This window comes from Seriola lalandi, unplaced genomic scaffold (assembly GCF_002814215.2).
Source record: "Seriola lalandi dorsalis isolate HSWRI2012SDOR001 ecotype SW California unplaced genomic scaffold, Sedor1 jcf7180002052274, whole genome shotgun sequence".
Lineage (NCBI taxonomy): Eukaryota > Metazoa > Chordata > Actinopteri > Carangiformes > Carangidae > Seriola > Seriola lalandi.
The window spans coordinates 932,898-960,862 of NW_019522827.1; the positions used below are offsets into that span (position 1 = coordinate 932,898).

The 27,965-nt window shown below is 38.7% G+C and overlaps 2 protein-coding genes across 2 annotated transcripts in view; one reads left to right on the forward strand and one right to left on the reverse strand.

Annotated features, from left to right (window-relative positions):
- shisal1b (shisa like 1b) overlaps positions 1 to 10,784 on the forward strand; it is a 44,381-nt gene extending 33,597 nt beyond the window's left edge. The window contains exon 5 of the mRNA XM_023400338.2: positions 6,713 to 10,784. Coding sequence (XP_023256106.1) covers position 6,713 — 1 coding nt within the window. The 3' untranslated portion in view covers positions 6,714 to 10,784. The remainder of the gene's footprint in view (positions 1 to 6,712) is intronic.
- Positions 10,785 to 11,702: 918 nt separating this feature from the next.
- LOC147819532 (uncharacterized) lies at positions 11,703 to 15,531 on the reverse strand. The gene is made up of 3 exons (XM_087172286.1): positions 15,405 to 15,531; positions 14,636 to 14,663; positions 11,703 to 13,383 (listed from the first exon to the last, which is right to left on the reverse strand). The coding sequence occupies exons 2-3, from the start codon at positions 14,640 to 14,642 to the stop codon at positions 12,905 to 12,907; spliced, it is 486 nt and encodes a 161-aa protein (XP_087028412.1). The 5' UTR covers positions 14,643 to 14,663; positions 15,405 to 15,531; the 3' UTR covers positions 11,703 to 12,904.
- Between the last annotated feature and the right edge of the window lie 12,434 nt (positions 15,532 to 27,965).

Here is a 27,965-nt window from a genome sequence, read left to right on the forward strand (position 1 = left end):
AGTTATGATGATTGCTACCGAATTTCATCCAGAGCTCCAACACAGAAGTTTAGAAAAAACTGAAAAGACTTCTAACACGACATTACATCACATGCATTACAAAATATGATTTGTTCCACTCTGATTAGCATATTACACAGCAGAGACTCTTACTGTTGCTTGGAAAAACAATGAATGGATGAGATGCTTAGAAACAAATTCAACAGTTCCTTTCAGAGATGTTCTTCATTTCTTTTTTAACATTGTTTCTCTTTGTGTCTCATTTTGTTGTCCGCCTGTCTCTCTTTGTATTGTGTGTTTTGTTAGAGAGTGCTACATGGCAGGGAAACAAATTAAAGCATTTCTAGCATACTTTCCCCGAGCCAACAGGGAGGAAGCTCAAACATCAGGCTCCCCATTTACTGGAGTTCCTCATTAAGAGTGTAGTGTGCACACAAACAGAGGCACATACACATCATTACTGCCAGACAATGATATTGATAACTATGTTCCTTTTGAAATCATAGCAACTCACTGGTAAAGAATTTGATCATTTCAATGTATGGTTTCCCTCTGGCTAAGGAGTACTTACTTAATCAGTATTTAAAGAGACCTTCCATCCACTAATGGATAATATTCTGCAAAGTATCTGCTCTGCATTTGTTTTTCATCTCACAATAGCTGCACTCTGTCTGAACATAAACCTCTTTTTTTTTTTAAAAGAGAATTAAAGGTTTTAAGTCTGACCGGCTCATTAGGGAGCTGTCATTATTAACGAGTTGAAAAGAATGGAATAATATGAAAGCATCATTGTCCACCAGGGGCCCTTAACTCGTATTTAAGCTGAATGATTCGACTCAGAGTCACATAGGAAACCTTTCATGGAGTTTCTGTGGCAAAACACCATCTGCTGTCCTTTCAGTTTATCTTTTTATTACCTTTGAGAGCAGTCACAGGAGTCTCAGGATGTGTTAGGCTGCGCATGACTGTTGTTAAAACACACAAGATGATTTACAATGCCAGAAGTGAACTGTAACACACAGCAGCCACGGGGAACCTTTTCTTCTTTTGGCAGACATTGTTCAGCCTTTCATAATACAGCTACACAATCATAGAGCGCAGTCTGAACAAACGGACATCTTTGTGCGGTCAATTTTTCATTCAGTTCTCCGTCTCAGATACCGTTCACCCTATCTGTCTGACTGAGGCTCCGAGTCTCTTCCTAGAGGTAGACATCTCTCTCGGGTCATGATAATTTAATGTGGACAGAGCTTTGACAAATGGCTTTGAGAAGCAGCGTGGACAGTGGGAGCCATAGACAGAGGAGCTGGGGTGCTACAGAGGGATTCTGGGGCTGCTCTTCTGGTGGAAACGTGGTTAACTAAGACTGGATATATCCATGGAGCCTCCTCATTAGACATGAAGTCAGTTCAGTATGATAGCACTCATCAATCCTAGACTGGTGAGGTTGACCTGTACTGGCAGCTCTCCAGCTTTGAACTACACAATTTCTATAAAAAGGTGTTTCAAACTTCAGCAAAATGCTCGTTGACAAAGTGGGCCTGGAAAATGAGAGCATGGTAAATCCATGGTAGTTCATGTTGATAATAAGAGACGGAAACCGCTTCGGGATGGATGGTGGTTTGGAATAATCATGTGCAATATCCTTTGCTATAAAAAAAATGTAACCTTTTTAATAAACAGGACATCATTTACAAGGAGCTAAAAATATTCTTGGATAATCATTCACATTGAAAAAAAAAAAAAAAAAAAAAAAGTGACATATGCTGGGAGCTAAATTCAGCCACAAGCAGTTTCTGGGGCAGGATTAGAATAGCCTGTTTGCCATTTCACACAGTGAAGCACTTCTCACAATCCAGATAATGCTTACACTTTTTTCTTAAATGTGTTAAGTAACCATGTTAGGTGATACTGTATGTACACCACAGATGATGTTGCCCACACAGTGCGTCATCAGCCCATTGGCCCATGGCTTATTTGCAGGGGTACAGATCTTTATCCCCAGAGAGGATGCAGGGTAATGGCTCAGAAAACTGGGTCCTCTTAGATGAACATCTGTTGGCCGAATGTAAACAAACAGAGATGGGGTCAAGTCCCATAACTGGTGCAGCAGCATCTAAAAACAACCCAGTCGCACAGCAACTCAGGAATCCAGTATAAACTGTTACCAGCGCAGCAGAGCAATCCTGACGAGCAAGTCAAAGTATCATTTCTCCGCATGCACACATCTATTTCTTCAAAGAAAGTGCAGCTTGGCGTTCACCGTGTGGGAAAACTGTTTACCATATCGCTACATGAGCGAGTTGGTATGTACTGCTGCAGATCTGCTGGGGGTTCAGTGTGGGTGGCCTGGGAAACTGTTAATACTTTATCTCCGTGGATACCTTTTATTAAAACCTCCTATTTATTTGTTCACTTCAGTTTGAACAAGTAAAAGAAACTCAAGTGGTGTCATTCCCAAGAAATGATGATGTGATCCAGGCAAGAGAAAAACAAAAGATCTGCTGAGCCAGATATTATAGTTTATCTTCAGTTTATAGGAGGAATGCATTGTTTCTTTATGAGCAGGGAATTACCAGCAAATGGGAAATTAGTCACAGAGTAATGCTGCACTTAATGGCAGCAACAACCCAGTCAATGATTAAAAAAAAGAGAGCACAAAGCAGACATGTTATTTCTGAACTTTTTCTGTGATAATATTATGGCATGGGCAAAGGCCTTGGTTTGCCTAATGCCTGCAGTCAGTGCTACACAGGACCTTAAAAACTGACCTGACTCTAAGTGATTCCCAATTAGAGATATTTGTACCTTGGGGGTATTTCTGCAGTAGAAAGATTGTGTAGTAGCTTAGTTAATTGGGAGAAATGGATGTAATGATTTGGTAGAAATAAATTATATCAATACATTTGTGTTTTGGAAGAAATAAATATCCCAAAAAAAAGCATGATTATAAACTGGTGTGAGGCTAATCTTTGGTATATTTTTTGTCACAATATCAAATTACCTGAATGAGTCAGCGTTAACAATAGGTTTACAAGTGAACAGATAAGCTGAAATACAGAGCCACTCTAGCTGTATCCGCTTGTTTTAAGTCTTAATGCTACAATAACCCAACCAGCTTCTGGCTCCAGTTACATATTTACCTTGCAGGCATGAGTGGTATTGATCTTTACATCCAATTCTCTGCATGAATAAGCAGTGCTGAACTATTCCTGTAAATATCCACTTTAAAATCCATTTAAATTTGAACACATTTGGAACATGATAGGTGGTGTTAATGAAGGGGCACTGGAGCTGACCTCACAGGGCTGTGGCGGTAAGAAATGTATCGGGAACCGCTACATTAAGCTTATCTCATTTCCACAGAAAGAAAGAAAAACATTTTGGCATCACAAATCTTAGCAGCGCTCTTATGTAACCCTTAAACGGCAATAAAGTCAGCTGTTCCTGGAAGCTCCTGCTCTAATGCCATAAAGCACTCGGCAGCATTAAAGCCCTGATTGGTTGTCGCCTTGTGGCTATTAGGACATTAAAAGTTTGGCCGGGATCCCAGTTTTTGCCAGCCCAGCCCTCTTCACCCACCAATCCACCTCTTGCAATTAGCAGCATTTGGGAAGAGCAGCATCTTGTGAACATCTTGACACCAGAGGGAAACTTCAAAAAGGAGCTGGCAATGAGAATCTCCCGTATTATCACTTATTTTATAATTCCTTGTGTAGTGTGCCCACTCTGACACTCCCCATCTCAGAAGTGCATGAAATATTTGATCTGCCGCTATCCGTCGGCAGTCTGGCTTTCCTGCACATTTTGAATGAATTAATTTTGGCTTTAGTCAGCGCTGATGAAGGCTTACGGTGCAAAAATAACCGTGCAATCAAGATGAAAAATTAGCTGCTCATTCACTCGCATGTTTGGTGTCAGAATTGAAAATATATGACACCATGTTGGTTTAATGTGTGCTGAGCATAAGCCAGAGGTGTCATAGATAAAAGTGGCAGAATTGAGATGTTGGGCAACATCAAATGACACCACAGCACATCAACCAGAACACGTCAAAGAGTCCCTTGGCGGTTCATAAATCACTTGGCAACGAGCTGCAGCAGCACATCATGCCAGTATCCACCCACTCACTCAAGGATGTTTAGCTTACTGGGCCAGCTGAGCTTAGCCACGGATAGAGCGGTCCATGTGAGGTCACTGTTACCACAGTCAGCATATACTTGACTCCCCAGCAACCTTAAGACTGCCTCTTACAGTCAGGCCTCGGTGATTCAGTGTTATCACCCAGTCTGGTGAATGCAGTCTCCATCACTCGCTCAGTCGGTCTGTTCCATCACTTTGGTCATAGGTAGCCAATCCTAATACCAGCACTTAAACACCCGCCGGTCTGTCTGCCAAGGAAATGACACACAGTCACACTTTGCTAAACTCGGGAAGCAGAAACAGCATTTCACATCTTTTTTTCATCAGTTTTTTTTTTTGTCAGAGTGATCAAAGCATGGCTCTATCTCCTGCATATTTACGTCCATCTTGGAGCTCACTGGTTGGCTTTCTGTGGTAATAATAGAATTGTACGTTATGAAATTATTCCTGGCCTGTCTGTCCACAGAGCGGCATGCCAAGACCTCGTCCAATTAAAGCAACACTCTCCATGTGGTGTGAGTTAATTAACATCATAGATGATACAAAGGCAGTGAGGCACAGAGTTCTGCTGCAGGCTAAAGGGGAAGAGCAGGGGAACAGGTTTAGCTCTGTGCAAGTTGTTGAATGTCTTTTAGCATTGCCACGAGCAAAAGGGGTTGCTGCAGTTTTTTCTGTTTATTTTTGGGCAGTGTTTGTGATCTTTTGTTACATCTGTTGTCACACTTGCATTTTAGTAATTTTCTCTGGAGTGCAATAAGATGAACTTTAAGTCCTAAAAGCACAATGAGCGCAAGCATCAGTGTCACACCACCCTGCTGATTACAAGTATTCCTGTGTTCATACAAGACTTCAAGGAAAATCAACATGATATGGGGGTAGGAACTTTTTCCCCATTAACAGTGTGGTTATATTATTTTGGGCAGCAGAAATGAATGCTGTGGATGTGATTCATAGAGGTGGGGTGGGCTTTGAGTCTTTACAAGAATTACAGAAATGTAAAATATTCCTGTAAATCTGATTGCTTTTTGAAAAGCAAAGCTGCCCCATTTTTAGATGTGTTTGTGTTTTCAGGCCTGATTTCAGGCTGATTTTAAAGCCAGTATGTTGTTATAAAAAGATTGATGTGGACCATGAAGCACAAAGCACACACATTGTGATTTGAGAACATTTCGGCCATGCAGCTAAAAGCCATGTCCACATGGTTCTATAGGATCCAGGAGATTTTTCCCCCGAACAACTTCTGTGGCAACTGTGGTGGAATTTGATGACACGGACATGTTCGCTCTGGGCTTAAAAATAGCTGGACAGGATAAAGAAATGATATAGCCTCCATTTCTTGATTGTTTTCATTCTGTGTGATCCCTCTGTATGTATGTATTTTATTAATTATTTAAAATATGTGATATAATATGAGACCCTAAAGTGTTTCTTCTTCACTTGCTTGGTTTTTCAAAGTTTCTATCACAATGTGTGGCCTTCATCAGTGGATGGATTATCTCAGTTGTTATGGAGATGGTTTAGTTGTTAATACGGCTGCAACTAACAATTATTTTCATTATGGATTAATATGCCAATTTTTCTTTTAATCTGATTAATTGATTACTTGTTTAGTCTGTCAACTAGTGGCAAACGAACATCATGACTTCTCAGAGTGATGTCTTCAAATATTTATTTTTGTATAAACATCAGTCACAAACTCTAAAATATTCAGTTTAACATTATATAACACTGATGAAAGCTAGAACCATCAAATCTGGTCTATTTTTGCTTGAAAATTTTATTTAGGAATTGGAATTTAGGTTTCAAGGCTGTCTTAAAACATCCACTGACTCTTAAGACTTTGTCTCCTTCCCAATCGATGCTGGCACCTGTTTTGGTCTGGCGTTCACAGACAGAAGTATCCATACACATTCTTTTTGCCTGAATTATAAAACTGTGCATACAAACGGCTCCGTTTGATGGACCTCAAGCCTCATTTCTACTGAGTTAGCCACTAGTGAATGTAAACAGATTTCACCGCTCACCTTATTTTTTTTTTTGTCTCTACCTTGCCAAAAAAAACGTGTTCATGTGGCCTGAAGTCTGCATGAGATGTGCACACTTTTATTTTTTATTTTTTTTAAAATAAACACTAGTTTTGTGTAAAATAGCGGATGTATGAATCATTTACGCATCTGACCTGAAGTTGTCCGTTTCTGGTATTTATTTAGTCTATCAGTCCAGGATCCTCGCTGTGTCACCGATTTAGAAATAACCAGGAACCAGACCAAAATCGGTCACAGCATTCAAAGACCACCCATGAACGGAGAAGGATTTATAATCTCCACCCCCACATATGACCAGGGCGCCTCTCTGGCTTGTCCCTAGTTTGAATCAGGCCAGGGACATTTGTTACATCCCTCTCTCTTCCCCATTTCCTTTAATCTTTCCACTAATGTTTTGAAATAAAGATGTAGTTAAAAGCTTCTGAAAAAGGAGGAAAGTAGACTTTGTTATAAAAAGATGATTGTTGAACTGCTGTTTCTATGTATCTTGATGCTCAATTTTTTGTTTTTCTTTTTTGGCGCAGAATGATGCTGCGAGTGGACAAACAGAAGAGTAGCAACACCTTGTTCCCTTACGTGGCTCGGAGGAGATGCCCCACAGACGCTACTAGTGGGCTAGCCATAATGTAGTAGTTAGAAGTGACTACTGCCCCTTTCTAAAGAGCACAAAACACCCGTGGACTGACAGAAGCAGGCTGACATGGCATTTAGGAACCCAGCTGAACTAAGTTTGCAAGACACACAGAGGACAGTTCTGCTGCTGCCACAGCAAAGGAGTGACAAACACATTCGGCTGCTCAAAGGTGTTCAGTGATCCCCTGAAATGGCTGCCAAGGCCTGGAGTATCCCAAACAAATCTGAGCTGAACTGGATAAACTGTACTCGCAAGCGAGGAGGCTTGCCTGTTTTGGAAAAAAAGAAAAAAAAAAGCGAATCTTTCTAGATATAAAATGTTTATTACACTGCTGTGTCAGTTTGTGTTCAGTAGCAGTTAGACACAGTTGTGGGTTATCTATTTGGTGATTTATTTATGTGAACTAGTCAGAGAAATATATGAGTGGTTAACATTCGGAACATGTTACAGCGTAGGTTGATGCTGAGCATCTCACTTAGAGTAGAATGTTTGTTACTTACTGAAACCAGACGCAAAATGTCTCTGCAGCCATGTCGACAGACAGTATCTTATATGAAATGTTTTAGGTTTCCTTTCTGCAAAACAATTTCTCTATATTGTAACGTGTCTGAGAAAGACATAACGCCATACAGTTAAACTGCTGTAGATCTAAAGGTTTTACATTAGGTCGTCAAGATATTTCTTTGGTTTACAGACGCTGAGTAAAGGGATCTTGAGTCTGAATAATTTCACCAACAACATTAAAAGGGGACCTATTATGCTTTTCTTTATTTTCTGTCGCATATATAATGCTACAATATCAGATGTTCATATTAAACATGGCAAAAGTTTCAAATAATGAGGTGAATGTACGTAAAATTAATCCCTGAGACAAACACTTCCATGACGAGCTGCACAGATTTCTTTATATGCTCCAAGCACAGCTCATTCTCCCACAGTCTAGTTGAGTAGTATTATAGGCATTTAATGTACTCCAACATACAAATAACCAATGGTGCAGGTTTACTATACAGTCATTTGGCGACAGCCAAATAACATTTTACTAGCAAAGTTAGCTTTTGTATTTCTAGACAGCCGACATTTTCCACTTCAGCATTTTAGCACATTTCCCTCACGTGCAACTATTAACAAGTGATTATATAGAAAAAAATTTTATATAGGGATTGTGAGTGAAGGACTAAATCCACACAGACGCAGGTAATGGGTGTAATATTTACCAAACAGAGACTTCCTGCTGTAATCTTGCATATGTTCGTGCTGTCCACTCTCATATTCCATATTTGATTCGAGCTTGAACGTACACAGATGTATTTGAGAAGTTTCCAATCAATTATGTTACTTAGTTTTAGTCACTAGTTACTTAGTTTTACAGTTTGCTTTCAGAACTGCCAACCCGGTAAGAGGATGAGGCAGTGCTGCCAATCGTAATGTGCGCTGCCCCTTGGCTGGTTTCCAGATGTTCGGCCAAGATGACTTTTAAGGAGGCCTCTTAAGGCTAATATCATCTGTCTCAGTCAGAGGTTCAACTGAGGGGCTGCATTACAGACAGTTGACATAAATAAGGACTTTTTTTAAAACTATGAATCATGCAAAGCTACTCAGATGGAGTCCAAGAATAAAAATATAGAGCTGAAAATGAGCATAATAGGTCTCCTTTAATGAGAGTCAGGGATGCCTTCAGAACAGTGAATTGCTTTCTGCTACATTAAAAATAATCTTAACTCTTTGCTATGAGTCTACAACGCCATTTGAGACCATAACACATAAAGTTAGTATGTGACAGCTGCCTCGGTAAACTCATCCAATGACTTGTTTGCCCTTCCTCATGACCAGAGCTGCCTGAAAGACAGGTCCATTAGCAATATGATGCAAATGAATATCCATTAGGTTCCATTATAAGGAGCATTCCATATCCCGTATTGCTAATACACAATTGTAAGCAATTAGCCATAATAGAAAATGTAAAGAAATCCATTAAAATCCCCTTCACTGTCAGCAATAATGTACAGTAGCTTCATAAAAAGGATGACATGGTTTGTAAAAGTCAGACAGCCGGCCAAATGAGCACTGGGTAAACACTGAGGTGTACAGCAGAGGTTTCAGCTTGGTTTACATTTGAAATAAAGATGAAGTCGATGAAATAAACAGTATTTCTGGATGATGAACTCATATTGAAAATGCTCTCCATTCAACCATTTCTGTGTCAGCTATGTAGGGAGAAAAGTGAAGAAAAAAAAGATTTTTTAAAGAAAAGCTTCTACTTCAGGGCTGCAGGGCTTACTTATAGATTAATCTGTCAATTATTGTCTCGATTAATTAGTCATTCAATTTATCAAATGACAGAAAATAGCGGAAACTGCTTGTTATGATTTCCAACAGCCTGAGGTCAAGTATTCAGCAGTCGGTTCACAATCATATACAGTTTGACAAAGAATAGCATAATCCTCACATTTGGAACCAGAAAATGAAAAATTACTAAAATGATTAATCAATTATCAAAATAAAAATCTATAGGGCTGCAAATAAAGATTTATTTCATTACTGATTAATCTGCCAATTATTTTCTCAATGGTAGTTTTGTCTATGAAGTGTCAGAATATACTGCAAAATCCCTGTAACAATCTGATGTCTTGAGATTATTCATTTTGTCTGACAAATGGTCCAATATCCAAAGATATTCAATTAACTATCACAAAGAAAAGCAGCAAATCAGACAGAAGTTACGAGAGAGTACAAGAGGGGTGTCTGTCCCCATCTCGCATCTGTAACTGGTAATCTGACAGCTGCCGAGCCTGAACGCACGCAGAACCTCTGGTCCATTCACACATTACAACATCCTAGTCAAAAGCTAACAGGAAAAACAGTTTACCATGGGACTGCTGAGGCTCTAAGCCGCCAAACTGGGTCTTGCCATCATATTTATGCTCTCTGTTCAATGAAGTTTAAGTGGACCCTAACAGAACTCAAGTCAAGTGCTGCGAGCGGGACCTGCTGGGCATCATCCTCAGTTATCAGCAATAATATTCACATTTGCTGAGTTGTTAGAGTAAGTTAATTCCCATTTCCATGGCTAAAGTTTAATTGCATGTGTGTCCCAGCAGGCTCATGCCATCACTTTCAGGGGCAGAGAAACAGGATGTGTCCAAGTGAAATAATTGGCCCAGAGATCAGCAGTAGTTACACTCTTGCTCTCTCTCTCTCTCTGTAGCTGCCTCTCTATTCCCAGAGTATGAACAGCAGCAGCAAACAGAGAAAGACAAGTTTTTAACAGGTGCAGGAGCACAAACGGGATTTAATCAGTCCTCGAAGTTGGATAAGTGGGAAAAATCTGATACGTTAGAGAACATGTCTCTTTTCAGGGCTCTCTGCTGTGTGTTCTGACCTGTAATAAGGAAACGGAGGTCTGCTCTCATCACCAATAAAGTAACAATCACACCCAGGGAAAAAGCAGTAGCAGGGTCAAAAATGATTCCGTCAAAACACATATGAGGAATCTTTCCCCCGTTTCTTAAAATGTAACAACTTGGTTTTGTGATGTTTTCTGTTTTGTTGAAAACAGTCTTGACTCTGGCCTGATGTGATGTGGTACTGTAAATTGTATCAGCTCAACCCTCTTCCCAAATACAAAAAAATAAAAATAAAAAACTAAAAAGGAAAAAAAACAAAAAAAAAAGGATGGGAAGAAGGGAGCACACATCTGTTTCAGTCTCTCCAGGTTGTCATGGTAACAGTTGCCTTACAGTTGAATACCCACCTGTACACAGAAGCTTTGTAGTGGTTGATACCTCACTTTTTGGGTGTGGTGGTGGTGATGATGATAATGTGCACCACGTTCTGTCTATGTATTTACTACTAGATAGAATGTTCAGTACCGTTTTCAGTTGGATTGTTATTGCACTTGTTGACTTTGTATTGTCACGACAGGGAAAAAATAAAGTTTTATCTTTTCCAGTGTGTTTAAATCCCTCTGTGTCAAGTGCTCTTTGGAAAAACAAACTACGGTGGCCCTGAGAGCTCACAACACTGCAACATCAGAAAACACGTGCAGATAGACAAATGTTAGGCAAATGTTTTAGCTTATGAGTCAATAAGACAAATAAAAACTTTGCTTTTCTATTTGTCTTTCAGTTGATTTATTTTTAAGCTCCTTAGTTTTCCTATTTTGGGGGCTTCAACACACATTTAATCATTAATTTATTTCCTATTTTCTTCACCACATTGTTTTTCCACACGTTTTTTCTAATGCTTATATGATAGTAAGATGCATGTGCGACAAACTAAAGTATCATTCATCCATTTTGCCAGCTGTCATAGCAACTGTCATTAACATATTTTATTCTAGATAGCTAGCTATCAAATTATCATTAGCTCTGTGAGTTGGTTGAAAAACACTGTCCAACTGTCTAATTTTTTTTAAAGTCTTATAAATGGATCTTAAATATGACTACATGCATGATATTGTGCTAAAGCTGCACATTCGAGGCTAATGAGTTAGTATCCTCACTACTCTGATAAGGATAAATGTATAAAGAATAACTTGTTATCTATACAACCCTATTTGGATAAATAGGATACATACTTGGAGAATACAGTAGTTGGATAAACACTGTTAAAGGTTAAACCTTTAACCTCTCCAGTGAAAAGTTAAACTTCACCAAATCCAGCAGAGAGCAGAGGCCTGTACTATGAACCAGGATTAGGGGTCAGCCAAGCAACTTCAGTTTTAACCCTGTGTTTTCAGGGTTACGACGGTGGTTCACTTCTCTACTGCTGTTAATCACCATTGTAACTTATGCTGAACTCCTAACCTGCTCAAGAGCAGCTTAACTTCAGTCTAACAAACAGAGGGAGGGTTTATCACACTAAATAACTATTAGGGCTTCATTTTAATTGAACAAAGATTCTTTAATCCTGACAGAATTCCTGACAGTTCTTTTAATCTTACTCCATCACTGCAGCTCAGAACAAGATAAGACGTTTTGACAATAACTGGAAATAAAAACTAAACCCTCACACACATAAGGGTCAGACAGAATTATCTTCTTTTCTCTCCTCTTCTACTTTGGCAGCAGCCAGGCATAGTCTGGTATATACTCAAAATAAAATACCTTCATACAGTAAAGGATGTAAATATTACAGTTTGTATTATTATACTTTTATTACTATCTTTATGTGGAACTCCCATTATACTATGTTCTCTGTCCACCCATCCCCCCACGCCACCTCTATCTCTTCCTCTCTCTCTCTTTCCCTCTCATACCAACCAGCAGAGGCAGATGGCCTGTAGTCTAGACCTGCTCTATATGAAGTGCCCTAAAATAACTTTTATGATTTGGCGCTATGCATATAAAACTAACTTGCTTGACTTGACTGAAAATCAAAGCTCAGTGACAGGAACAGAAACAACCAAAGAAACCTTTCAAGCAATACAAACATGTCTGTAGGTTTCTGTGCTTTTTTTTTTAATAATATATATACACACACACACACACACACACACACACATTTCATTGCAGCTAGTGTGTTCACACAATACACATGTATATGCAAGTAAAGCAGTTTGTGACGTTTTCTTTTTATCTTTTGGTGCTATTGTCCGTTACATTTTGCTGTGTCATTATTACAACTGCCTTTTCATGCCTTCATTCTGGCAACAGCTGTGGTCAGCTGTTTTTGGGTTGTCCGAGCCATGCAGGGCAGTCATGACTTTCCTCAGTGTGAGAGAGAAGAAAAGCAGCTGACAAACAAAACAAAACAAAATCACACTAAATAAGTTTGCTATTGATACACTGCTTTTCATGAACTGCACATACTTCTCTAACTCTGTACTCAAATGACATTTTTAATCATATATTATATTTATAATTTATAAACCAAAAATAATTGCCAGTTGCAGCCCTATTTTCATATCAAGTTGAAGCAATTGCAGGCAAGCCATACATTAAAACTGATTAATAAAGAAATATATTTCAGTGGAGATTTGAGATGAGATCATTTTAAATGCTTCACAGGAGGTTTCATTATTGTAATATAAGGCTTGAAACATCATCAGAAAGCGATGTATTTGGCACAAAGCCACAATCTACCACAAATTGAATTCAAACCCTGTACCAAACAGAGAAACGCCCATTTTACGGCCAAAGGAGAAGCCTGTACCCAGCACCTTTGCCTCTACACCCGTCAGACCAACACTGGCACCAGTGTCTGCTGCAAGACCAACTGTAGCCTTCAAAGGACCAGCAGAGGCTGAAGCACTAGCTACTTCTGCTTTAGCAAAGGCCTCTGCACTGAGAGTTGCAGCAGAGGCTCCGACTCCTGCGCTGGCATTAGGCCCTTTGGCCTGAGCTTCACAAATACTCCATTCAGCTCGAGCAAGGCCCACTCCTGCACCAGCGTAGACTCCTGCCTTGGGAATGCGCTTCCCAGGTTTGTCTTCAAGTCCATTTGCATATGTCCCAGCCTCTGCATAGGTGCCAGTAGCAATGGCATTACCAGGCCGATCATAGGTGTCGATCATGTCCACTACTCCAGATGCATCCGCAGAAAGTTTCCCTTTTATAGCTGCATGGGCAGCGAACAAAAACACATTTCAGCATAGAATTTATGCATGGTGGAGACTTTAAGAATACTATAGTAATATTTTAGCAGAAATAAGTACTATCATGAAGAATGACATAAAATCATATTTCAAAGTAATAGTTTGAGAAAAATGTTTTTATGTTAGAAGAATATAATTACAAATATGTCCTATTTTATGACAAAAGACATTAATGAAAGAGTCGGAAGAATTAGGGTTTAACCCTTTACAATATCGATTTCAAACAGATATCAGGCCACTTGATACCATCTAATGCACTATATTTTCATCTTCTACCGCTTATCCTCTAGTAGGGTCGCGGGGGGGCTGGAGCCTATCCCAGCATCTTTTCGGGCGAGAGGCGGGGTACGCCCTGGACAGGTCGCCAGTCTATCGCAGGGCAAACACATAGAGACAGACAACCATGCCACACCTATGGTCAATTTATCCAATTAGCCTAGTCCCCATTTTGCATGTCTTTGGATTGTGGGAGGAAGCCAGAATACCCGGAGAGAACCCACACTTGCACGAGGAGAACATGCAAACTCCACACAGAAAGATCCCACGGCCAAGCCGGGACTCGAACCCGGAACCTTCTTGCTGTGAGGCGACAGCGCTAACCACTGCACCACCGTGCAGCCCACACTATATTTTATTCTAATTTATTTGGGGGTGAGGTGCACATTTTTGAAGAACTCTCCATTTCCCTGTCTTGTCTGTCCGTGCGTCATCAGTGTCTGATCATGAAGCAACTTTAAACTTACCATGGAGCAGAGTGTAAAATTGTGCTATTCGCGCTGTTAGAGACTGTGAATGCTACACACATTCTACTAGGTTTACTGGGAGATTTAAAAAATACTAGTGTGATATGACAACATGATATTGAAGGTGACCATGTGTAATTTTAACTTGCACACTGACAAAAAATAGTTGCATATGCATCGCAGTTTGGAGTCTGCAATGTCTGCCAAAAATGATCGGTGATCGGCCATGGATCTCTGTCACAGATCATCGGTATCTGTGGCAAAAAAACCTGATTGGGGCATCCCTAATGTACACTATAGTATACTTTCAAGTCACTGAAAGTGAAAGTATAATTTACTAAAAGTTTACTAAATTTACTAAAAGTTGATCAAAAATAATCTGTCCCCTCAGAAGTCCTTAATATATAATATTTCTTTAAAGAAAACATGCCCCTCTGGACACAGAACATCATTTTTAGTAGTGTTTGCCTACCTGCCATATTTGGGACAAGTAGTTCACTCTGAAAGATAGACAGGAAATGTCAGTATAATGTTATCAGTAGATCAAAATGAATAAGAACCTTTCTCTGGGGAAATGGAAATAACTATTCGTATTAACATATATTATATTATATATTATGCTACATTCAGACAAAAAGGTATTTCTTCATCAATATTCCAATATCCAATAACCAACATAAATGTGATAATGAAATTATGAAAACCTCAACATTAAAACAATAAAGATGAGATGCAGTAATATTTCATTTAAATCTATTTAGAACTGAGACTTGACAAAAGCAGTTTGGTGATTTTTTAAGTTTGGAGCTGGCTGAATAATAAGCTTAAAAAAAAATCAATTAGTGAGACACTCTACTGATACTGCACAGTCTGGTATATACTCAAAATAAAATACCATCATACAGTAAAGCATGTAAATATATATAAATATATAAATAACTATTAGGGCTTCATTTTAATTGAACAAAGATTCTTTAATCCTGACAGAATTCCTGACAGTTCTTTTAATCTTACTCCATCACTGCAGCTCAGAACAAGATAAGACGTTGTGACAATAACTGGAAATAAAAACTAAACCCTCACACACATAAGGGTCAGACAGAATTATCTTCTTTTCTCTCCTCTTCTACTTTGGCAGCAGCCAGGCATAGTCTGGTATATACTCAAAATAAAATACCATCATACAGTAAAGCATGTAAATATTACAGTTTGTATTAAAACTGACATGAATGATTACTTACCAGAATGTGATTGTGTGGTTTGTAAAAGATGTGATGTGCCTCATGTGCTCAGCGTAACTGCTGGATTAACTACTCACATTCAGGGGTATAAATACTAGACTGCAAAAGGTGTGTCTGTGTACTGTGACTGAGAAAAAAAAAAAGTTTGAAACAAGTGTCAACAACAGCTTCCATAGAAAGAGAAAGCAAATGTCAATCGTAAAGTGAAAGAATGAGGAAAGACCATTACTTTGAGTCTCCTTCATGTTGTAGAGAATTATCCTAACTGTCCTCACTGCAGGTATCCCTCAAGAAGTTCTTTGAAAACCACAACCAAAGCAAGACATGTATACACACACGTGTGTCCCAAGGTTTCAATAAAGAGATCGATATCTTATATGTGTACCTACAGTTTACGGTTGAGGATTTATTGCAGTTTTTAACCTCGCCTCAACTCTGTTGAGGGGATGAAATCCCCTGTTGGAAATCCCCCCTAAGTGCAGAGAGGGCTGCTTTCTGAATCTGTACAAAGCACAGTGTTATTAGTGATTATTATCTTTTATGGTGCACAGCGAGATCAGTCACAAACATGTGAAGAATTACATCATTTGTAAGTGTTGTCTATTAAGTAATAAGAAAGGCTATTTAATATCTTTTGTCCTTGTAGCTGATAAATACTCTAATGAAGTCATAATTCGTCTGATGCTGCCTGAGAATTTATACTAAATAAGTGTTTGAGAAAATGTTCAGGCCTGAATCGTTTCTGGATTCTGAGTCATGGGGAAAGCAAAAGAATTGTCAAAGGATCTGCGGGAAAAGGTAGTTGAACTGTATAAAACAGGAAAGGGATATAAAAAGATATCCAAGGACTTGAGAATGTCAATCAGCAGTGTTCAAACTCTAATTAAGAAGAGGAAAATGAGGGATTCTCTTGAAACCAAAGCACGGTCAGGTAGACCAACAAAAATTTCAGCCACAACTGCCAGGAAAATTGTTTGGGATGCAAAGAAAAACCCACAAATAACTTCAGCTGAAATACAGGACTCTCTGAAAAAAAGTGGCGCGGCTGTTTCAAGATGCACAATAAGGAGGCACTTGAAGAAAAATGGACTGCATGGTCGAGTCGCCAGAAGAAAGCCTCCCGCTTACAATACGCCAAACAGCACAGAGACAAGCCTCAAAACTTCTGGAACAAAGTCATTTGGAGTGATGAGACCAAAATTGAACTTTTTGGCCACAACCATAAACGTTACATTTGGAGAGGAGTCAACAAGGCCTATGATGAAAGGTACACCATTCCTACTGTGAAATTTGGAGGTGGATCGCTGATGTTTTGGGGATGTGTGAGCTACAAAGGCACAGGAAACTTGATCAAAATTGATGGCAAGATGAATGCAGCATGTTATCAGAAAACATGACAACGATCCAAAACACAAGGCCAAGTCGACCTGTCATTGGCTACAGCAGAATAAAGTGAAGATTCTGGAGTGGCCATTTCAGTCTCCTGACCTCAATATCATTGAGCCACTCTGGGGAGATCTCAAATGTGCAGTTCATGCAAGACAGCCCAAGAATTTACAGGAACTGGAGGCTTTTTGCCAAGAGGAATGGGCAGCTTTACCATCTGAGAAAATAAAGAACCCCATCCACAACTACCACAAAAGACTTGAAGCTGTCATTGATGTTAAAGGGGGCAATACACGTTATTAAGAACTGGGGTATGTAAACTTTTGATCAGGGTCATTTGGGTAATTTCTGTTGTCATTATGATTTAAAAAGAGCAAACACAGTAGTTTGATAATAAATGGCTTCACCCAACCACTAACCATGAGTGAAAGAAAAGTTTTTGTGTTATCATTCATATTCTCTGAAAAAGGCCAAGAAATCAGAAATTCTGCCAGGGTATGTAAACTTATGAGCACAACTGTAAATACTAGACTGCAAAAGCTGTGTCTGTGTACTGTGACTGAAAAAAAAAAAAAGTTTGAAACAAGTGTCAACAACAGCTTCCGTAGAAAGAGAAAGCAAATGTCAATCGTAAAGTGAAAGAATGAGGAAAGACCATTACTTTGAGTCTCCTTCATGTTGTAGAGAATTATCCTAACTGTCCTCATGAAATCCCCTGTTGGAAATCCCCCCTAAGTGCAGAGAGGGCTGCTTTCTGAATCTGTACAAAGCACAGTGTTATTAGTAATTATTATCTTTTATGGCGCACAGTGAGATCAGTCACAAACATGTGAACAATTACATCATTTGTAAGTGTTGTCTATTAGTAAGAAAGGCTATTTAATATCTTTTGTCCTTGTAGCTGATAAATACTCTCAAAGTCATAATTCGTCTGATGCTGCCTGAGAATTTATACTAAATAAGTGTTGGAGAAAATGTTCAGGCCTGAATCAGGGATTATTGACCATGCCAACATGTCACTTAGATTTTCTGGATGAAAAATTAATCGTTTAGATTAATCGTTAGAAAAATAGTCATTAGTGGCAGCCCTAACAGTAAAAGCAACCCAATAGGTAAAAGCAATATAGGTAAAAGCAAAAGCTTTACAGAAAAATCAAAAGTAATAGGTAAAAGCATTTCTTAATTGTTTTGTTTATTTCGCTATATATTTCCACATTAATTTATTCATTCTTTTATTCATTCCTGTTTATATTTCCACATTTATTTTCTTTTTTATGGCACGCCTATGACTCCATACTTTGTAATTATGATGCCAATTTTTATGTACCAAAATACCATCATACAGTAAAGCATGTACATATTACAGTTTGTATTAAACCTAACATGACCAATGTAGCAGACATACCTGGCATCAGTCAAATGCCATTAAAGAAGTTCATTGTAAGGACATGCAGCGTTAAGGAACCAAAATTGACACTTTGTTACACTTCCCACCATTTAATTATCAAATTGATAGGAAACAGAGACAAAGGACCCTTCTCTCACAAACAGACCATGCTGTTAGCATGTCAGAGGGACACAAAACCAGACCAATGGTCGAATGACCAGCTCCAGAGGATCAACCAATGGACACGCGGCAAACTGGAAAACATAGACAAAATCTCCAGTTTGTAACAATTAGACTCTGTCTAATGAGATTTGATTGTTTCTTGTATAGAAAGTGACACCTAAAGGTCTGATTATCACTAAAGTGTGAATCCTGGCCTCTCTGTGCCATGCACGGGCACACACACACACACACACACACACGCACACGGACGCACGTCCCTCTCTAGATTAGAGTCATAAACTACAACCCACAATCCAATCCTGGGTAGTGACCAGCAGAACTCTCTTCACAGACACAAATCACACACACTACATGACATCCAGAATGTCCATATTATTATTATTACAGTCGGAGAACTGCTGTGTAATCCACATTTATAGACTATTAGCTTTAGGAAATGTTTATATTGTTGTTTGGTCAATTAACCACATGCATTATGTTGTTTGACCAGTTAACCAATTGTATTATGCTTAAATTAAAGCCTTGAAGGATGAGATCCACATTTGTATTGTTCTTTTGTTATAAACAGGGTTTTTTCCTGCATAGAGAATTGCGAGGCAGCCGCGTCCGTCAAATTCCGTGCCGCCTTCGCCTCCCAATAAAATTCTAGTAGGCCTACTTGTTCTTTTGGTACTCGTGGATTTGACGTTTGTAACTGCAATCGTGGCTGCATGCAACAACGGCAATGTAGTGGCGCTGTATCGTAATCCATGCATCAGGCATAGCCATCCGAAATTGCAAAAGAAGAAGAAGACGAACGCGCTGGATTTTGTTCCTGCGGAAGGAGGCAGCGACCTGATTTTGTTGCTATTCAAACAAGTGAATATCATCTCTTTTACACCCAAGCACACCTAGCTTCTTGAAAAGTTTCCCTAAATTAACATTACATCCCGTCGTATATGTTTGTTTTTTGGGGTTTTTTTTGCAGAAATGTCTCAAATCTTAAAAAGAGTTTGTGAGGAGGAGAAACAAAAGGGCAGGTGAAACAGTGCAGAGTGCAGACATCATTAGTTCTTCTAATATGGGAAAAAAATGTTAATTCATGTTACTGACGAGATACGGTTAATTTGTCAGGACTGAAAGTAGGCCTAGTTCTCAGGCACAAGTGGAAGGTGCCGGTGGAGGAGAGGATCGGAGCGCGAGAGAGGAGTCAAGGCGAGAGTACCAAGTCTTTAGGAGTCTATTAATGAGCGTCATGGTTGAAGACAGATGTGAGCTTTACAGGTAAAATCTAGATAAAACAATTCAAAAGTTCCATAGAAAATTACTCTCTCCTCTAAGTTGAAACAAAAGGAGAAGACAGGTGACGTAAGGGGGTCATATTTTTGTGCAGCATTTTCATATCATAGTTATGATGCCAATTTTCGTGTCTCAGGCTCACTCCAGCTCACTGCAAATTGAGCAAAGGATTAATACGACCCGCCCACTTTCATCATTCAATAGGGCACTTCAGATTTTGGTTAATACTTGCCCTCAGAACATGTGTACCAAATTTGGTGAAATTCTGTCCACCAGGTTTTGAGGTACACATTTTTTGTATTTGTGGTGCCCGCTATGGGTCAAGCTCAAAGGGCTTTAGAAGGCCTATTCCTTATCACGACCTGAAAATATCTACCAAGTTTAATGATGATTGGACTTAGATTAACGAGTTATGGCCAATATAATCCTGATAATAATAATTAACCTCAGCAAAAACGAAGAAAAACTTTCTTCTTTACCAACTGATTTGAGGTTACAGAACAAAATCCAAATCTTTATATTTATGATGTATTCTGCCATGTTTTTGATTCCTGATAAGCTTTCACTCCCTTTTGTCAGTGTGGGGCCTCAAAAAGCCTCTGAATTAGCAATGTTGGCTTTTTTTTATGGTCAATCAACACACCATAAGATGATTCACCCAGCCTCAAAGCAGTGACCTTCTGAAACTGACAAAGCCACGTCCGAAGCTGGCAAACACAGAAAGATCATTAAAGAAAAGAAGTGATGTAAAAAACCAAGGCAAAAGACAGACAGTGATAGGACGTGTCAGACCTCAACACCTCGCTTCAAATCGGACACCTGCTGCTGCCCACTAGCGTCAAAGTCCCCCGGCAACCAAGAAGTTTGTTACCATGTTGTCAAGGTCCCTTTCAGCTTTCCTAATGATCTCTGACTTCTACTTTTACCCAACCCTCATCCACCTCTGTCAATCATTCTGACCAGGTTCAGCTCCTCAAACTGCCTTTTCATCCTGCCATCTTTTCTTCATTCACTCCATCCGTGTCCTCTTCCGTCATGTATGCCTGTAATCAATGCTCTTTCCATCTGTGCATATGAAACCAATTGCTGCCATCCATCTTCATTTAAAAACCGTTGTCTGGACTTCCACATCCTGCTGTTATTGAGGAGTCTGAGATACATCCTGCCAACATTTATCTATTAAAACTCTATTAGGTTTCATGTCTCCGATTCCCTTGCTGCTCAGGCCGGATCTTCTGTGGCACTGACACTGCATTAAGATCCATCTGAAGTAGATATTAATGTCCACATTAAAGCATCCATTTAAATTAGCCAATGTGAGTGTTTCAGAATTACTGCTGTAGTGACCACACCTAATTTCTACAAAGAAACAGGACAGAGAAAGACTGGCATATGATTTGGGCAAATGTGTTGTATGTATGATATTCAAGTGCTCCCTGGAACATGTTTTTACCTAAATATTGGCACATAGTAGTTTGCAAAAAGGTTTTTGTCATTAAATTAGAGCTCAGTCTGCGATCTCACATTGGAACAAATTTATACGAATTATCTGTGGAGTCAATATTTGGCATCTACTTTGTCGTCACTCCCCAAGAGCAAACACCAAGTTCAACCAGTAGTGACAGTAATAGATTTATTTCCCCCAAAACTGCATTAAATGTACCTTCAGGTAAACTGAGACAAACAAAACTAAACATCACAAACCAAACGATTTGCAGCAGCAGGCTAGGGCACTCCATCAATGCAGCAGATCATAATTAAGCATATTATACTCACAAATATACAATGCTTTAAGCAGATAATTTCTTATGAAATGTTATGCAGCACTGATAAGCAGCAAATGATGAAAAGTATAAGCCATATTATGGCTGATTGTAACAGCAATGACACAGTGGGACAGGAGCTCAGCAGTTAAGATGTAATTGATATGAATATAGTAGAGCAAGTTGTCACAAAAACCCATTGCTTTGAGTTGACATATTTCTGTAAAGCTCACATGAATATGTGTGGAGAAAATGTAACAAAAGCCATTCAGAGCTCCCCATGAAACCAGTATTAAAAGGACATAATTATGTGAATGATTAGTGTGCAGTCATGATTATGCCCCTAAAGCCAATATACTACACTGACCTAAAGAGCGTCCAAAACAACACCAACAAACAAGGGGGGATAATATTTACAATATGCACAAAATCAATTCAGCCATTAATTTTAATCTTAACACTCAAACATGATCACTATATAAAGCAACATCATGAAAGCATCGTAATGTAAGGGCAAACATCAACCAAAAGAAAAACCACTTCAAGAAGTTAATTGACATATAAAATCAATGCCAACACTGCACATAGATAAATTCGACCAGCATTTAAAAACAAAAACAAACAATGAAAAAAAACAGAAGAAACCAAGACATCAAGCACAGCTGAGTGAAAAATAAAGAAGCCAGCCTCATAGTTTATCGATATTCCCCGCCACACAAGAAACAAACAGTAACTCAACAGGCCTACATACAGTCATGTCAGCATAAACAACTAAGGGAAATTTACCTGGGTGAGGTGACGCAGTGTCTTGGCATCTCAGATTGGGAACAACTGGCGATGGTGGCGAATATATCGGGTAAGGACGAGTTCAACAACCCGTGAGCCAAAACACTTGTCACACGTTTACAAGTTCACAAATACGTCCGCAACAACATGACAAGACTCTACATTATCTCTAGAAGTGTTTACAGTTACAGTTAAATGTTAACTTAAAGACTGTGCAGGTGTCGACAGTTTAAAAAGACCGCCATTTTGTAAAAAAGGTGCGTTTGATATAGCGTAAATTTTCTGTATGGCGGCCCTGATTGGTCAGTACCAATAGATACTCATCCTGCTTCTTTTCAGAATAAAAGTTTTATTTCATTTCATTCTGATGGTTGTAATTTCACAAAATCCTTTTTATGTTTTTTACTAATTTTACTAATTACAATTTTCTTTCATAATTTCATCCCAAAGTCTGTCAATCCAGACAACGGGGGGAAAGCTAGTTATAAAATTAATTTATGCTGCACCTTGTTGTGTCAGACATCACAGTGGTTCACAATAAAAGACAAAAGCAGAACAGAACAGACAAAAATAAAGCTAAAAATAAATAAAACTAAGCGAAGGCATGTCTAAACAGGTAGCTGGCCATTCAGAGCAAAGGAACAACAAATCACATTTTTGTTTGTTTTTATTTTATTTTATTTTATTAACAGACACAGACTTTGCAAAGATGTATTATAACATGAAATTAAACAGTCTTGGAGGAAAAAAATAAAATATAAAAATAAATACAGCTTGACTGAAAATTACCTGCTGTATACTGGTTAAAAGAGGTGGGATGAAACATTACATAATCATGAAAAATATATTCGATTAGTTCATAATGTAATGGTTATATGATGCATTTGTGTGCAATAATTCATTCATTCATAATTCATTCAATATATATTTAATATTGATCACTGCGATATTTTTGAAGTAAAAAGGAGAGTAAAATTGCTTTTACCATGTACCAGAGTTACACCACTGGTAGGGACACAGATGATGATTATTATTAAACGGTACTATATGACTTTGCAGTAAGAAGGTTGTTTTCTGTTTGGATTTTGTATTCTCTCCTCTGTATTCGCGTGAGTTTCTGCCTGACAGAGACCTCCCGCTTGTTTGGTTTCAGCTACTACAGCCCGGGCTCACTATATATACTGAGGGGGGTCAAATTCAGAAGAGAGTTTCCCTCAAGCATAAAAAATGAGGGTAAACAGAACTTACTCTAAATCACTGTTCATTATATCCTCCGAGGTCACAGCACCAAAGAGGAAGTGTGGATATTCAGTATAATTTACTTTCAGCAAAAATAACAAGCTCACTCTCAGGAGAAAATAATGGGCTGTTTTTCTGGCAGAATTCAAATGACAACAGTGTTCTTATTTTTTAATGGCAGAAACTGGTGGCAATTTTTTCTTTAGGGATCATGTAAAAATGGCATAAATTATATGACTCAGTGGTATTTCCATAAAATACATACCTCTTTAGAAATCAAGAAATACTTTTAGAAAATTAAAAAAAAAAAACCTGTTCTTCACTTTGAAAGAATTCTATTTTCTTAAATTAGTTTAAGCTTTTGATATATTTAACTAAACTGGAAAAAATATATGGGCCAGAAATGACCAGTTTTTGCAATAGGTGTATCATTTATTCGTAAATACAATTACAAAGCCAGGAGATCTTGTATTTGATGAAATTATTGCGCAGCGTGATTTCCCCCTGCGGTTCTCATACACACCTCCTCGCCTGCTCCCAGCTCTACAATAAGCGCATTTGAAACATAACCATAACCTCCATAATGATTGTTGAGTGTGGCAGCACACATGAAACACTTGTTATTCTTTAACACTGATGCAAGACTCATTATAAACAGAGAAACTGTGAAATAGTCCGACATGTCTGATGTCTGATGTTGTAGGCCTACATCCCATTAGATTAGAAGTTACAAAGTTTGGAAAGTCCCCACTGGTTTAAGGCAACAGAGGAGGTGAACTTTGACCTCCTTCCAGTCTCTGAACCTTGATTGAACTCCACCAGTTCCTCCTCACTTGCAGTTACTCTGGAAACAAAGACGGACAGGTTTTTTTTCTCCTCTTCTCAATTCTCGTTGGCAATTAGTTTGGATCAAATGTTGGACAGTTTGGTCACTTGGGCTGAGCGGTCTGATGTGAATGATGGATGGTTTAGCTGCTTGAACCTTGAAAACGGTCTCATACTGTAAGTAATCAGCCTTCTGCAACAACACCTTTAAATGTGCCAGAACTTCATGCAAAAATGCTCACTTACAAGTAAAAGTCAAGGATTCAAAACTACCTGTGTCGTCTATGGGTGAGATATCTGACATTATTAGATTGTTCATGCATCAGTGCTTCGGCATAATTTTAGTGTTGCAGCTGCTTGAGGTGGAGCTAGCTACAGTATAAGTACTCCATAGGGGCTTGTGAAAGTATTAAAGAGGAAAGAAGATAAAACAATTCTGATACACAAATCTGTTTTTTTTTGTTTGGTTTTTTTTTTTGGCTTTTCTCTAAACTTTACTTTTATTGTGAAATATTGAAAACTTGAATCTCCTCTGAAGTTTAACTACCTGAAGGTTAGATGAGACGTCACTTTCTACATTTGACAAGGAGCCCTTAGAATAGGGTCGCAAGCCAAAAAGGTTGGGAACCTTAATTTAATCTTTAACACTGTTTCCAGAGCTTATCATATAAAAAAAAAATCCAAAATCTTGTTGTGAAAGGTTTTTCTAATTATTTATCATCTGCCTCTCATCATTTTTATGTTGAGTAATTTATAAACTGTGCTATTAGAATAAATGTGCCTGAAACACATCTCAGGCACGACTTTGACTTACTTACAAGAGTAGTATCAAGTCTTTTGATTTTTGAGAATAACACCCCCTATGATAATGCAACCCAGTTATGGTAGCCAACATAAACATATGCACATACATAAAGCAGCGGCAGAGTAACCACTGGTTTCACTTCTGTGCTCTGCTGCTGCTCTGTTGGCTCTGCTCCACTTTTCATGCGCAGGGATGCATCTATTCAGCGTGACAAGGGAGGCAGAGATTACTCATGTTTCCTGTCAACATTTTGGACGAACTCTGACAACTATTTGTCCGCTGGGCCTCTATGCACAGAGACAGTATTTGTTTTCCCTGAAACCGTTTATGAGAAATCCTCCTGTGAGGTCACCCCATACACTACAGCACACTCACTGTAGCCTCAAAAATTGTATGAAAATATTTCTGTAATATTCTCAGCCCTTTCCTAATAGTTATAAGTTACTTATTTCTTGCATATAATGTATATATCATACAGAAACTGTTACAATGTCGAGGAGTCAGTGCCGGTGATGTGTCATCGTAATGGAAGAAGGAAAAGATGGTGTTGTCATTGGAGCAGAACAGGTTTAATCCCTTCAACGTTTATCCTGAAATTTATCCTTGTTTGTTCTGATGGATTAGAAACTGGTGACAGACTAAGCTATGACCTTTTTGCTGATATTCATACAGTGGCTAAAAGACATTAATCTTATTTGACTTGTTACTCACTTTGTCCAATGTCACAAAGATCAGTGACTGGCAAGTCCAAGAGGACACAAATGTTTGCACATGAGCCACATAGACATAGTCTTTTGATTTATCCATCTTGCTTCATTATTCTGAAAATGTTCACATGCTTATGAGTTAGGATCACAATTCAATCAGTCACAAGCTTAAAAGCACAAATAAACACAGAACAAGACCTACCAGAATGTTTTTACGGAAAGATAATGTTTTATTGTCATTTCGCTGAGTCTGTTTAACCTTCTCTTTTATTTGCTGGTTTGGGTCATTTACCCTGAAAAACAGGAACAGGTTAGAGGAAAATTGCAGGCACAAACCTTAATGACCTCTCCTTTGTGTACTGAGTCAGACCCACAAAGAAGGCCCAGTCAGTTTTGTTCAGTGACTTCAGGATGCTGCCATCTGGTCACAGATAATATTCTGCCAAGATACAGGACCAGTAGATTTAAAAACTCATTTGTCCCCACCGCTATTGGCCTTACCCAGTCAGAGCCAGTATGGACATGTATACGTGTATGAGGATTCATGACTCTGTGATGTTGTGGTGAAATGCCTTGTGATTATGCTGCAAAACAATTTCCCCACAGGCAAAAATAAAGTATCTATGTTTTGAGCAATATTATGTAATTATGTTTTCTGTGTAAATTGTGTCTGGATTGGTTTGTGTGTTGACTGTTGTTGATGATAGTATTTACCGCTGGCTGTGCAATGAATTGCCCCTCAGGGATAATAAATATTACCTACCTCACTGGATAAGTAGAGCAGAATCGCCATTTACAGTACACGAGGCATTTATCATTTCAGGAAAACAGATAAATCATGATCGCCGTAGATTATCTCTGAAACAAGACTGTTACGTCGCAACCTCCACACTGTGGATAAACCAACGGATAAAGAATAGGCTGGATGTTTGTATGTTTTCAATCCATGTCCTTTACTGATTCTCTTTGAAGGCTGAGTTGCCTCAAAACAAACCTTTCACTCAGGACACTTGCATCAAGCTTTTAATCACCTATGGCAACAAGAACACGCGTTTTAGTTATGTGTCCCTGCTCATATGATGCTCTGAAACGTACCCGAGCAAAATGTCCATGAGCTCAAAAAACCTCCTGACTGACCCTGATATACACAGCATTTGATGAATATGAACATATAACATAATGACACATGTTCATACAACTTAATGTGTATAGAGTAGGAGGCAGTGGAGGTAAAGAAGGAGTTAAACAAGCAGGTAGTCATATAGCTCAGCATTGTTGTATGCAGAAAGAATGAGTGACATGTTTATATGGACCACCTTAACGTCAGAGAGAGGAAGCAAACATATGAGTGGATGGTATGTGTAACATTACGTGTGAAAAGACTTCTGTGTCCGAACCCCCACAAGGCTCCATACAGATTGTTGAAACCTGTATTGAGAAGCCTTAAATGGAAGGAACACATTCATTGTTCATTCATTGTTTTACTGTGCACAACCGTGGTTTCGCCTATTATAAAGCAATTTTCAACAAGAACATCTAGTTTACAATCACTCAAAATGAAGAGTTCAAGGGTTGTAAATATGAAAAGAAAGGAGAAGCCATTTGGATAATATACATAATGCTTGAACTGTTCACTGAAATGGAAAATTACATTATGTATAGGTGCAACATGTCCAATTAAACCTCTAATACCTTTTTGGCCACTTTGCGGCAGCGGAAACAAATTGTGAACAAAACATGGACACATCATCACCTTTTAAAGCTTAACTTGTTGCTTATTCACACATCCAGCAGTTACTGAGCAACACGAGCATCCATTTGGAGTTGTGTTTCTAACCTCTGGTGAAGTCCAATATCCACTCTCCTTTAGTTCTGTTTTTGGTCTCTACCAATCCCTGAGAGAAATATATGGCTCTTTAGTTGTTAATTGTTCCACTATATTCACCTGCTAGTCACTAACTTTGCCTGTCTGCTGTTTGGAGCTGAACAGGTTGCATGGTTTTAGACCCGATAACAGACGCCTGCTGCGGCTAGGGCTGCACGATATGCAAAATAAATCACATTGCGATTATTTTGGGCAGATATTGCGTTTTCAGTTGGAATGGTCGTTTTTGCATTTCATTTTTACAAAAGAAAAATTTGTTTTTTGTTCGTTTTGTACCAAACAAACATGTTTACATGTTTTGGTGCGTCTGGAGATTA